The sequence below is a fragment of the Patella vulgata genome, chromosome 6 (assembly GCF_932274485.2).
Source record: "Patella vulgata chromosome 6, xgPatVulg1.2, whole genome shotgun sequence".
Classification (NCBI taxonomy): Eukaryota; Metazoa; Mollusca; class Gastropoda; family Patellidae; genus Patella; species Patella vulgata.
This window is the reverse complement of record NC_065884.2, coordinates 28,233,904-28,246,356: the sequence shown is the minus strand read 5'-3', so window position 1 is coordinate 28,246,356 and position 12,453 is coordinate 28,233,904. Positions and strand designations below refer to the sequence as shown.

The 12,453-nt window shown below is 35.3% G+C and overlaps 1 protein-coding gene across 4 annotated transcripts in view; it reads left to right on the top strand.

Annotated features, from left to right (window-relative positions):
• The first annotated feature begins 3,808 nt into the window (after nt 1-3,808).
• LOC126825589 (GATOR complex protein Iml1) overlaps nt 3,809-12,453 on the top strand; it is a 54,530-nt gene continuing 45,885 nt past the window's right edge. For 2 of the 4 annotated variants that reach the window (XM_050555257.2, XM_050555253.2), the window contains exons 1-5: nt 3,809-3,992; nt 8,474-8,561; nt 9,801-9,862; nt 10,419-10,501; nt 11,267-11,350. In XM_050555257.2, the coding sequence (XP_050411214.1) occupies nt 3,950-3,992; nt 8,474-8,561; nt 9,801-9,862; nt 10,419-10,501; nt 11,267-11,350 (360 nt within the window). In that variant the 5' untranslated portion in view covers nt 3,809-3,949. The remainder of the gene's footprint in view (nt 3,993-8,473; nt 8,562-9,800; nt 9,863-10,418; nt 10,502-11,266; nt 11,351-12,453) is intronic. The other 2 variants (XM_050555256.2, XM_050555255.2) reach the window with 1 other exon arrangement.

The window sequence follows — 12,453 nt, the reverse complement described above, 5'->3', positions numbered from 1 at the left end:
GTTTTCCAATACTTGTAATAATATTGTTTTATTATATCTGTAACAGATACGGTGTCTATACGATTCATATAGTATAAAAGTAAATAAACTTTTAAAGTTTAAAAGTTTCATTTACTTTTTTATACCCGGTACTATATGGAGAATCTCCTACCAGTCTTTTTTGATATCAAAAAAGACGAGTAGGAGATTTTATTTATCACCCAATCCCTTCTTACATGCAGAAATAGACAAATATAATTCTTTGCTGTAGATTTTACTTTTACTGAACATTACGGCGTAGTGATACATCATTTTTTGACAGCAATTCAACCATTGCAAAGTCCTTTATATTAACCCAGTGTTTCCATCAAGGTCAATTGAATAACAATAGTTCATTTTTAATAAAACAAAAAGTTACTTTTAATAAGAAATGAACCGTTCTTTGAAAATAAAAAAAGGAGTTCCTTTTTAATTGACCAATCAAATTCGTGTAAAGCGATATCTCCTATGGGGATATCGCAGTAGATTATGAAATATATCACACAAGCGATATCTACTGTAGAATGTATTATTGGGTGATAATATTATAAATAAATGGGATAATACCACCAGTGTAAATCAGTCTGATCTCAAAACGGCAATACTATATACCGGAAAACAACCGGAAAACTACCATGTTATACTGAATACCGGAAAAAACTGGAAAACCACTAAATACCGGAAAACACACTTAATACCGGAAAACACCCTAAATAGGTAACAAAGAGCCTGGTCCTCTGTTTGCTGGGAGTTCGGGTTAGAGTTAGGGCTAGGGTTAGGTTTTTCCGGTGTTTTCCAGGGGACCAGCGGTGGGTTAGGGCTAGGGTCAGGTTTAAGAATTTGGGGGAGAGGTTAAGTCTCCACATAAGCACTGACATAGAATGATGAAAAGTTAGTTCGTAATATAGTTTTATTAAAAATACATACAATACATTAGATTTATATACAAAAGCGATTTCACTGTTTTTTGGTGTTGGTGGCGCTGATGGTCTTTCGTGGATGGTACTTCTGGTATTCTGGTATTTTTGTTTCTGAAGAAGAAAAAGAATAAATTTGATGCTCTCGGGGGAGAGCCACATTAGTGTGTTTCCTACTACAGATTTGATTTTTTAAAAAATCGTGTTTGTTGCACATCACCGGGTTAGGGCTAGGGATTCTTATATCTAGTTGATTTTATTTACTAACGGTTGGGGATAGGATTTGATATATGGTTTGTTTTGGGTTGGGGGGGGGGGGGGAGACTGGTCTTATTTAATCTAATTTACTGTGCACTAGGATGTCGTTCAGATTTTTATTTTTAGAATATGCAATTATAAGTTTCTGTGTGAATATTTTCGGGTGATTTTCTTGGAGATCAGTATAGTGTTTTCTGATGAATTTGGATGCACTTGCTGCTGTTGCGCTAAATGGAACTACTGAAGGGGCTATATATATGGTTTGTTTTGGGTTGGGGGGGGGGGGGGGAGACTGGTCTTATTTAATCTAATTTACTGTGCACTAGGATGTCGTTCAGATTTTTATTTTTAGAATATGCAATTATAAGTTTCTGTGTGAATATTTTCGGGTGATTTTCTTGGAGATCAGTATAGTGTTTTCTGATGGTTTTGGATGCACTTGCTGCTGTTGCGCTAAATGGAACTACTAAAGGGGCTATTGCGCTAGCCGTATGAATGTTCAAACCTAGGGGAGCTGTTGTTTTCAATTTGTCAATCCAGAATTTTTCTCTTGTTAGCCTAAACGTTTTAATTTCTTCTGTAGTTTCAAAGTCGCTCTTGGCCTTTTCTATACAATGAGATCAGATATGCCATGATTTGGTTGGTTGAAATGAATTGAGACCGGTTTGTCTTTTTTGGTGACTATGTCTGATCGGTGACCGTTAATTGTTTCCCTAAGTGCATTTTGAGTCTCCCCTACGTATTGCTTGTCACATTTTCTGCATGAAATTAGATAAATTATGTTTGAACTACTGCATGAAAGTTGGTCTAATATTGGGAATTTTGTGCCAGATGTTTTGTTTTGGAAATGGTCGGATATGTTTAAGATTTTGCATGTTTGACATCTTGGATGGCCACAAATTTTGGTTTTAACTGCTGATTGTATATTATTTGTTTCTTTGGCGGCAAGCTCAGCGAGAGTGTTGTTTTTTATACGTCGTAGATAGCGTTTGGAGTATCCCCTTTCCCTTAGTTTGCTAAATACCAATGTACATGCTGACTCAAAGTCGGTCTTCTGAGTACATATCCTATGAAAACGGAGAATCTGAGATTTTATGATGCCAGAGAATGTATGTTTTGGGTGAAAGGAGCTTTTGAACAATAATTGATGTGTGTCGGTTTCTTTGAAAAATACTTTAGTTTCCAATTGGCCTGTGATTTTGGTGTTGCTACCTTTAAAGACGGTGGTGTCAAGAAAATCTATGCTGTTATGAATTACATTAAAATTTGAGGTTAATTTGACAGATGGATGATGATTGTTCAGAATGTTGAAAAACGTCCAAAATTCGTCTAGTGTGTACGACAAGACTACGAAAACGTCATCTAGAAAGCGTCCATAGAAATCTGGTTTTAATGGACAGAGCGGCAGAACTTCCCTTTCCCACTCCGCCATGAAGAGGTTTGCATAACTCGGGGCAAATCGTTTTCCCATCGCAGTTCCGGAAGACTGGAGGTATACTTGGTGTTTATTGGTCACACCGTGTGTAGTGTGGTTTAATCCCAATAATTCAGTTATTATTATTTAGTATATATACCCGTCCACAATGCGAACATTCTCTCTTGTATTTGGGCTGTCTACATGCATGTTTGAATGTACGTATGGGATGGTGTAATAAATCTATATTTATGTTAAAGAAATCGGAATAAGTTCGTCGTTCGTTTCTGGAGTTTTACGTCCACTTCCACCTAAGGTGAAATCGTAGACAATCTCGGAATAAGAAATTCCATACTTTTATATTTGTGTTAAATGAAGCCACGAAATATCAAAGGAGAGAGAGAGAAATGGGGTTTAACGTCCACTCGACACAAACTAGGTCATTTCGGGACTAACATATGGTTTAATTTTATTTACATAATTCGCTTGCGCGTAGAGGTCAAATATCAAAGGCCTTAATCTTCCTTTGGAGGTGAATTAATTGATAATTTCAAGCCAATCATCAATTTGTATGGTTTCCACTGATCGTACGTGTGTAGAACGACTAATCACTAAAAAAAAAACAACGGCAACAAATCACGAACGAAGTATCAATTTCAAGCCAATCAACTTAGATCCGTTGATCGTGTAACTACTGATCACTAAAACAACAGCTAATCACGTCAACAAGTATTTTATTAATGACAAAACTCTAATCAAGTACATAATATATTTTTTCCTGTACTGACCAGTGGTCAGGAACCAACTCACACTGCAGGAAGTAGATATAGTTTCGTTGTTAAGGCAAACATCAGTTTCGGACATGCGCAAGTGCCCAGGAGAAAACACACACCAGGAGTCAACTCAAACTATCACACCGGTGTTCACCGGTGTTTTCCGGTATATAGGAAAGAGCTGGTCATATTGTTGATATGATAAAAAAAGTCGCATAAAATTTACATGGAAAATAATTACTTATTTATGCATTAAATAAATGTATTTATATTCTAATATAAATATTTTTAAGGAGGGTAGGCCTACATAACACTAATGTACGAATAAGTGTCAAATAATAAATATTAAGGCCACCTGCAGATTTCGCCAAGGTCACGTGATGTATCGGGGCTAGCGCTAACTCTAACCCACAATCTCGTACCCTAACCCTTTTACTACCATGACGAAATCTGCAGGTGGCCTTAATATTTAGACCTGACCTGTAAAGTATAAAGGGCAGATAACTCTATTAGTCAAAATGGAGGCGTACGATTGACTGTCAAGAAACAATTCAAGTAAAGGTAGAAAAATGAAAACCTACAAATTATCGCTTCATAGCAAGACACAAAAAGGTAATAAGAAAATATGCACGTTCGTACCGGTACCTTAAAAAGACACATTGCATAAAATCTAAAACTGTATAGGCCTGAAATATGGGCTTCTGGCGCGTTCTCACGGTTCTGGGCCTCATGTAGCTACGAGAAGGTAGCTAAAAACGTTGAGATATACTGATGTGTTTGTTTTTAGCTACGATTGGATGCCTTTAGTTCCAAGTGGCAAACTCAGTTTAAAATAAGATAAGCTTATGCTATTATGATTAATAAAACTTACAGATGCCAATGTAGTGGCACAACTGTCGCCTAACTCCAAATATTCGCGTTTAAATTAATGAAGCGTTGTTTTTGTCCGACGTTCACCGCCATCGAAATCCATTCATAGTTGCAGCACAGAGTAAAACTGGTTACAGTGCTTTCGATTGTCCTTTTGATTGGCTGTTATAAAAGCCTTATATTTAGCCCGCCTTCATGATGACAGCGTATCATTTAAAAAGATGGCGGTCTTAGTAACGGCTTAACGCCTCGTTTTTAAAAACGACGATTTGTACCCGTTTCAGGTAGGATTATATGCTTAATTGTAGTTGGCTGTTGTAGAAATATTATAAATAACAATAATCAATCATTGTTTTGATTAAAACTATTGTCAATTTTGTTTAAAAATACCGGGTGTGAATCGCTTCCGGAGCTGCAACGTTATAGGTCATGGCCTCAGTTCTTAACTCGAAACACGGGTTGAGAGATTAAGGTTTGTTATCTAGGCTTCATGAAGAAATGGCAATACAGAGTACGGTAGAATGCTGCTCCAGTTGGGTATAATTTATACCCACTGACACTTGTGACCGGCCAACTGTCGTTTGCAGTATGTCTGATTTCAGCTACATCTCGCACGTGGAATGAAAAAGGCTTACAAATTTCCGGCATGCAACCTAAAACTTCTTGTCTGCGATATCCATGGCTCGAAATGTTTGCCTGTCTACGTGACTCGCCGACAGGCGATTTTTTCGTCTGACAGGTAGCAAATAAAACTACCTGTCGCTTGCGACAGGTGGACTAAATTTTACTTCATGTTCAGTAAATTGACCACAATACTCACGTCCATGTCACGTACATTTAATTATTTGTTTCTAAATGCAAGAATTAAGCAAGGAAATATCGCGAAAAGCCACCATTTGCACTGTTTACATTTCGCTCGCTCGTAGAGCTCGTAGACAATTTTATATCAATGAATTTCACACCATCTATGCTTGTTTTCATCTGCTTGACACTAGTTTATAGCATTATGGAGTATTATATCTAAATAAATTAAAACGCACCCCGAAGTCACCTGAAATAATTCTACCGTCACGACACCACAGTAAATATATAGTAGTGGTTGGAATGGAAATGCACACGGCTCGTTGCTTGGTGTATTTAATCATTTAAAAAGTTTTAAACAATTTCCATAAATAAAGGCTATGAATAATTTATAAGACAATTTGACAAAATCAAAAAATCAGGTCGGAAAAATATTTCATATACATTGTATAAATATAATTTGTAGCGTAAATATAGTCCGGATATGTGAGAATGGAATTCCATGTGGCGTTATGTCCTTCGCACGCGGTACATGTAAATACGGTGCCATGCACAGGTGTGATTTGTGTTTTGATATTCAATTTATTACGGATATTTTAAAATCTGAATTCTACAACTCAACGGTGAAGTATTCGATTTAGTACGGAAGTGTGGTACCATGATACTTTGCGGAATTCACATGGATACGGATGATAGAATTGTACGAATCTTCGAGTCGCTGAGCCAAAGCAGATTCGCCAACTTTCAAGAACTTTTAGGCATTCTGATGTCGAAGAAATAAAAAGGTTTCATATTACGATATTTATATAGAGCAATGTACGTCAAAGACCAAACCACGTGTGTGTGTACCTACATGTATGGATATGTGTGATGTGATTAGTCTTTGAGTTTGATAATTGAGAGTGACATGTTATTTACTGAAGCGACAGGTATGAAGAAAAGCTACCTGTTACATGTACCTGTCGCTTGCGACAGGTAGCTTTTTTTAAACATTTCGAGGCCTGGATATCACTTTGGTGGAAGCGGACGTTAAATAGAAAGCTATTTCACACACACCTAAAACTTCAAGCGTGAAGGAAATAAATCCATGCATGATATTGATAAAAGAGGCGATAATTTGGGGTGGCGTGTAATTTCAAAAAAGTACAACTGAAATTCGAAATTGTGGCAACCACTACATGTAACACACCTACATTAGCCACACATGACAACTCGATTGGGTCAATTTGACTAGCTCACTGAGTCACTACTTACTGTTATGCTAATTGGCTCCCTTGTTGTGGATCAACAACAGATTACGGAAGACATGACAGACATGGACCTTATAATACATTTGGAAGTTCGCTAAACCTGCAAAAATTGTATTTATTACATACCAGTAATAAAAATTATCGGTACTAACAAATCAAGTGAACGGATCTGCCCGGTTTTCAGTCTCAATCTTTGAGTGTTCGACGTCTTCACACTGTGTTTATTAAATTATTTTACACTATTATCATGATTATACTATATCTATTCTATTGGATCACTTATAACATATGTTACTTATGAAATGATAATCCACTCCCTTTTCGCCTGACATTGAAACAACCCAAAAAGCAACAACTCTCCGGCATGTTGGTACGGCAATGTAGGCAAAATCTTCCCAGTTGTAAAATGGCGGTGAAGCCCCATTGTTGGCACATGATCATGTGACCACAATACACTCTAGTTTCCAATATATAGCTCTATGGGTACAGATTAAATTTACTGCGTGCAAGGTAAAAATGTTGTGCCGCACATGGCATCCGAATCTAAAGAAAATTCGTCTGCACAGATCTTTGAAAAAAATTATTTGTGTGTGCACCAGAGTTACCGGACATCCTCTGCAGACTGACCAACTGTCTGATGACTGAGCCATCATAATTTGAAACCAAGGCCTTTCTGGTTAAACACATATGGATCAGACTTGGTACTTTACTTGAGGGAGATTTTTATACGTCCACATTTTCATGTGGTTAAAAACAAAGTCATGGGTATCACAAAACCATCTTTTATAGTATCAAACGTTTCGTAAGTCTAAAAACCTACTTCTTCAGAGAATACAAGCTTGTATTCTCTGAAGAAGTAGGTTTTTAGATACTATAAAAGATGGTTTTGTGATACCCATGACTTTGTTTTTAACCACTCCTACTACTGGTGTCACCGTATCAAGTTTATTATGACTTAGATCCCATCTAAGTTTATGTTATTCAAATGGTTTTGGATTCCTCTCTCTTTATATATTTGGATTCACATTTTCATGTGGACGTATATTGTCGTCGCCCCTGTCCGTCCGTCCGGACGTCTGTCCACAATTGTTTGTGAACAGTCTACAGGTCACAATTTTTATCCGATTTCAATGAAACTTGAAATATAGGTTTATCACCCTAAGATCTCGGTTCCTTTCGATATTGGCATGTATCGTACTGTAACTTCATGGATTATGGCCCCTGATTGTATGAAAAATCACGCTTTTAGCTTGTGAACACCGTAGAGGTCACAATTTTTATCCGATTTGGTTTAAACTTGAAATGTATGCTTATAACCCATAGATCTCGATTCCTTTCGATAATCGCTCATATCGGACCGTAACTTCATGAATTATGTCCCCTGATTGTACGAAAAATCGTGGTTTTAGCTTGTGGACCCTATAGAGGTCATAATTTTTATCCGATTTAAAAAAAAGTATTATTATATCACCGTTAAACCCTAAGGATGGCTGAGTATGAATTTCGTGAAAATCGGCCCAAAACTGACAGACAAAATGGCCGCCCTTCGTTCTCAAATAGCGTAAAAATATGATATATCAAGGTTGTGGACCCTATAGAGGTCACAATTTTTATCCCATTTTGTTGAAACTTGAAATGTAAGTTTATAACCCAAAGATCTTGGTTCCTGTCGATATTTGCGCATATCGGACCGTAACTTCCTGAATTATGGCCCCTGATTTTACAAAAAATCGCGTTTTTAGCTTGTGGATCCTATAGAGGTCATAATTTTTATCCGATTTAAAAAAACGTATTATTATATCACCGTTACACCCTAAGGACGGCTGAGTTTGAATTTCGTGAAAATCAGCCCAAAACTGACAGACAAAGTGGCCGCCCCACGTTCTCAAATAGCGTAAAAATATGGTATATCAAGGTTGTGGACCCTATAGAGGTCACAATTTTTATCTGATTTTGTTGAAACTTGAAATGTATGTTTATAACCCCAAGATCTCGGTTCCTTTCGATATTTGCGCATATCGAATTGTAATTTCCTAATTATGGCCTTTGATTGTAGGAAAAATCACTTTCGTTTTAGCTTGTTCTCTATCCATCTCTCGAAAATGTGGGCGTATCCTGCCTGGCAGCTGCTGGTTGACATAATTAACAACATAGCACTTTTATTTATTTCAGATGCAGATATTTTACTGAATCCTAAAGAATTCCCAGATATTAATCTTGGAGATGTTGTAGAGATTTACGACCAAGCAGAGGCATATAGGTCTGTAATGTAAACTAACCTAATATTTTAAGGGCATTGATGCTATAGGTTAATTCACATTGAATATCATTTCTAACTAAGATTATAGAAAAGAGAATTTCAAAAATAAGTGTAAAGAATTTTCAAAGAATAGAAATTTATCTGGATAGATTGTTATTATGTCAGAAAAACAGATTAGAATAAAAGACATGAGTAGTATTAAGAGTAGATAAGATTATTGTTACCATGACAAAATTATCAATTTTTATACTCGCACATGAAAATGTGGTCGTATATTGCTGTCGCCCCCATCCGTCCATACATTCGGCGTCCAGACTACATGATCTTTACATCAGTGAGATGAAGAAGCCTATAGATTTGATTTCAATCATTTCTGTTAATTTTTTCTGGAGTTCACTTTGTTGAACTTTTTGAATGCTCTAACGACAAAAGTTATCTTCTGATCTGTATAAAATTTATATTTATAAAATTTATATGTATCATTTAAATTAGTGAAACGAAGACACCTATTGAATTTCAGCAATTTCCGTTAATTTCTTATAGAATTATGGTCCTTGTTTCACTTTGTTGAACCTTATGAATGCTCAAATGACAAAAGTCATCATCTGATCTGTATGAAATTTATATGAATCATTTAAATTTGTGAAACAAAGAAACCAATTGAATTTCAGCAATTTCCGTTAATTTCTTCAAAGTTATCGGCCTTGTTTCACTTTGTTGCATATTGTGAATGCGCAAATGCCGAATGTTATCTTCCGATATGTATGAAATTTATATGCATCATTGAAATTAGTCCAACAAAGAAGCCTATTGAATTTCAGCAATTTCTGTCAATTGCTTGTGGGGTTATGGTCCTTGATTGACTTTGTTGAACCTTGTGAACATTCAAATTACAAAAGTTATCATCCAATCTGTATGAAATTTTAATACATTATTTAGATTAGTAAAACGAAAAAGCCTGTCGAATTTCAACAATTTTTTTAAATTACTTCCAATTAATTATTTGAGGCCCTTGTTTCAGTTTGTAGAACCTTGTGAACCCTCAAACGACTAAAATTATAAACTGATCTGTATGAAATTGTCTTGTAAATGCTCCCAATTACCTACAAAAGAATTAATATGGGACAGCATTTGTCAAACGCTCAAACGATTTAGCTGCTCTGGGGTATATATTGTTGCTTGTTGCCTGGCAACCTTTCTTTGTATTAACTCCACTTTTACTGTATTATCTGATTTCAGTCGCCTTCTGTTACAAGTCAAACAGGTCAAAGATGTTAAAGATGAATGTCCACAACAAAAAGGTAATACAAAAAGTTAAATATGAGTAACTTTATATAGTCTATTGGATGAGGAACTGTCTAATTATTTATTTGCCAAATAATATCCAGGTCCAATTATAGACAGTGCAGTCTTGATTGCAATTCCCTAACCACACAGGTAGTCGTGGTGGCTCAGAGGATAACATTCGATGCCCATGTTTTCAGGATTTTTGACATGTTTTCTCCCCCATATCAATGGTGCAGTACTGGCGGGCCTTGTAAGGACATTGTCTAGTCATTCACATGATTCGAAAAACCAATGGTCAGTATACACTTTGGCATGCACATAAAATAGCTCTTCTCAGTTGGAATTAAGTTGATGCTCGGTCAAAGTTTCTGGCATAGTACAGTGTATGGTGTATGTCAGAGACTGCCAGTCTTCATTAGTCCTAACCAGAATTAAAGGAGGACAACAGGTAACTTGTATAAAGTAATTAAGAAAGATAAACATTTGTTTTTTTGATTTTTAAAATTGACATCACTGGACTGTATAAGCTTATAGCAAAATGTGATCTTGTTTGTAATTAAAATTATTTAGAAGCCATCAGTATTGAACAGTCAATTGCAGCTGCCTTTCACCTGAAAAATAAAGATGTTTATGTAAGCAAAGTTAATCCAAAGGTAAGAATTTAATAATGATTTACAAATATGTTCTTGTATATATTTGACTTAATTATTTTCAGAGCATTGTCTCTTGATATATTTTGCAGTATTGTGATGGCCTTAGAAATGATACTATCTTAGATATTTTCTTTTAAACAAGGTTTACCTCACAACTGACCTAGTTCAAGCTCATTTGTAATTGACAATAGATTTAGTGGATGGCCAGTGAATAATTGAGTAATTTTATAACAATCGTTGCCTGTCAATAACATCATGTTAACTGTGCACAGAATTTGAAAGAAATCTGCTAATCATTTCCTCAAATATAGACATTTCAAGTACTAATCTATAATTCGTAAACTCTTTATGCCCATTTTCATATAATTCTGCAAAGGATGGCACAAAATAAATATTCCTGTAATAATTAAGGCCACACCAGTTTGAATTTCAGTTCTTCGGGAACATTTATTAAAATTTTGCCTTAAATTTCTTCAAAAAAAAATCTGGTTTAAAAACAAAAAGTACTTAGTTGCTCTTTTCAAAAACTTTTAGCTCCAAATATTGAAGATTTGAAATTTTAACAAAACATCAGACACAGGAATTGAGTGCATTGTGTATTCATCCACACATCGAAAAACTAAAATTTAAATTGGTTTGGCCAAGTTTACTGGTTTTGTTTTCCTAGCAAAAGTAAAATTCAAAAATTTCAGTAGAAAATATTAAAAGCGAAATGACAGTAGATATGTATTCTAATCTGTTTTTTTATGATGATGACTATTATAGGATGTGTCATTAGATTTGGTAGAGTTATTGTTTAAAGAGCAGTATTTCAGCAGAAGTGACATGTATCGAATGTGGAAAAGCCTGGTAAGTTTTCACAGTTGTTAATACATATACCAGTGATGGGATTTCAAAATTTTTCTTGTCAGACATTTTACCAAAAATAAAGGGGTATAACTCATATCGTTATTTAAGCAGAAGAATTCATACAACAATTAAAAATCACATATTGACAATATATTCAAATCCCGTACATAATAAAAATAGGTGAACCTCGCTATTTTTCATATTTAATTCCCGTACGGTATTCAATTCATACCACAATTAAAGATCACATGTCAACAAGATATTCAAATCCCATACGTAATAAAAAAATAGGTGAACCTCGCTATTTTTCATATTTAATTCCCATACGGTATTCAAATTTATGTCAGTAACATTCCTATAAAATTAAGCATTGTAATACAGTTAACCTCGCTTAAGTCGGATTCGTATAAGTCGGATCTTTGCTCAACTCAGATAAAATCGTTTGGACCCTTTGATCCTGCACGTTTTTCTTATTTAATTTCTGGCGTAAGTCGGATTTCCTATGTCGGATCTTCGCTCAAATCTTCGCTTGAATTTCGGTCTTCGGCTAACTCGGATCTTCGCTGAAGTTTACTGTACATTGAATGAAAGCTTGCTGATCCTGCTTCTGCATCAAATTCACAACAGTAAAATTCCTTCAAAATTACTGTGTCTTCGTTTATATGGCAGCAAATGAATGCTGAACTTCCGAAATAAGAATAGTATATGATGTCAGAACATCATTTTTTTTTTTTTTGCTTTATAAAATGTAAACAAAATACTCAAATCCGTGCATAATAAAAATAGGAACACCTCATTATTTTTCATATTTAATTCCCGTATGGTTATGGTATTCATAAATATGAGTCTAAAATTCCTACAAAATTATGTGTTTTCGTAATACGATAGAATGAAAGTTTGCCGATCCGCACCTGCTTCAAACTCAGTCAGTAATATTCCTTCAAAATTATATGTCTTGGTTTATACGGCAGACAATAAAAGAAAAGCGTTTTAAATAATAATACTTGTTAAATCACCCGTAAAGAGGCATGGCTAACTTCACCATATGGCCTACGTGACTCATAGCACGTAGCTTCATAGTAAGCACTGCCTTATATTTTAAG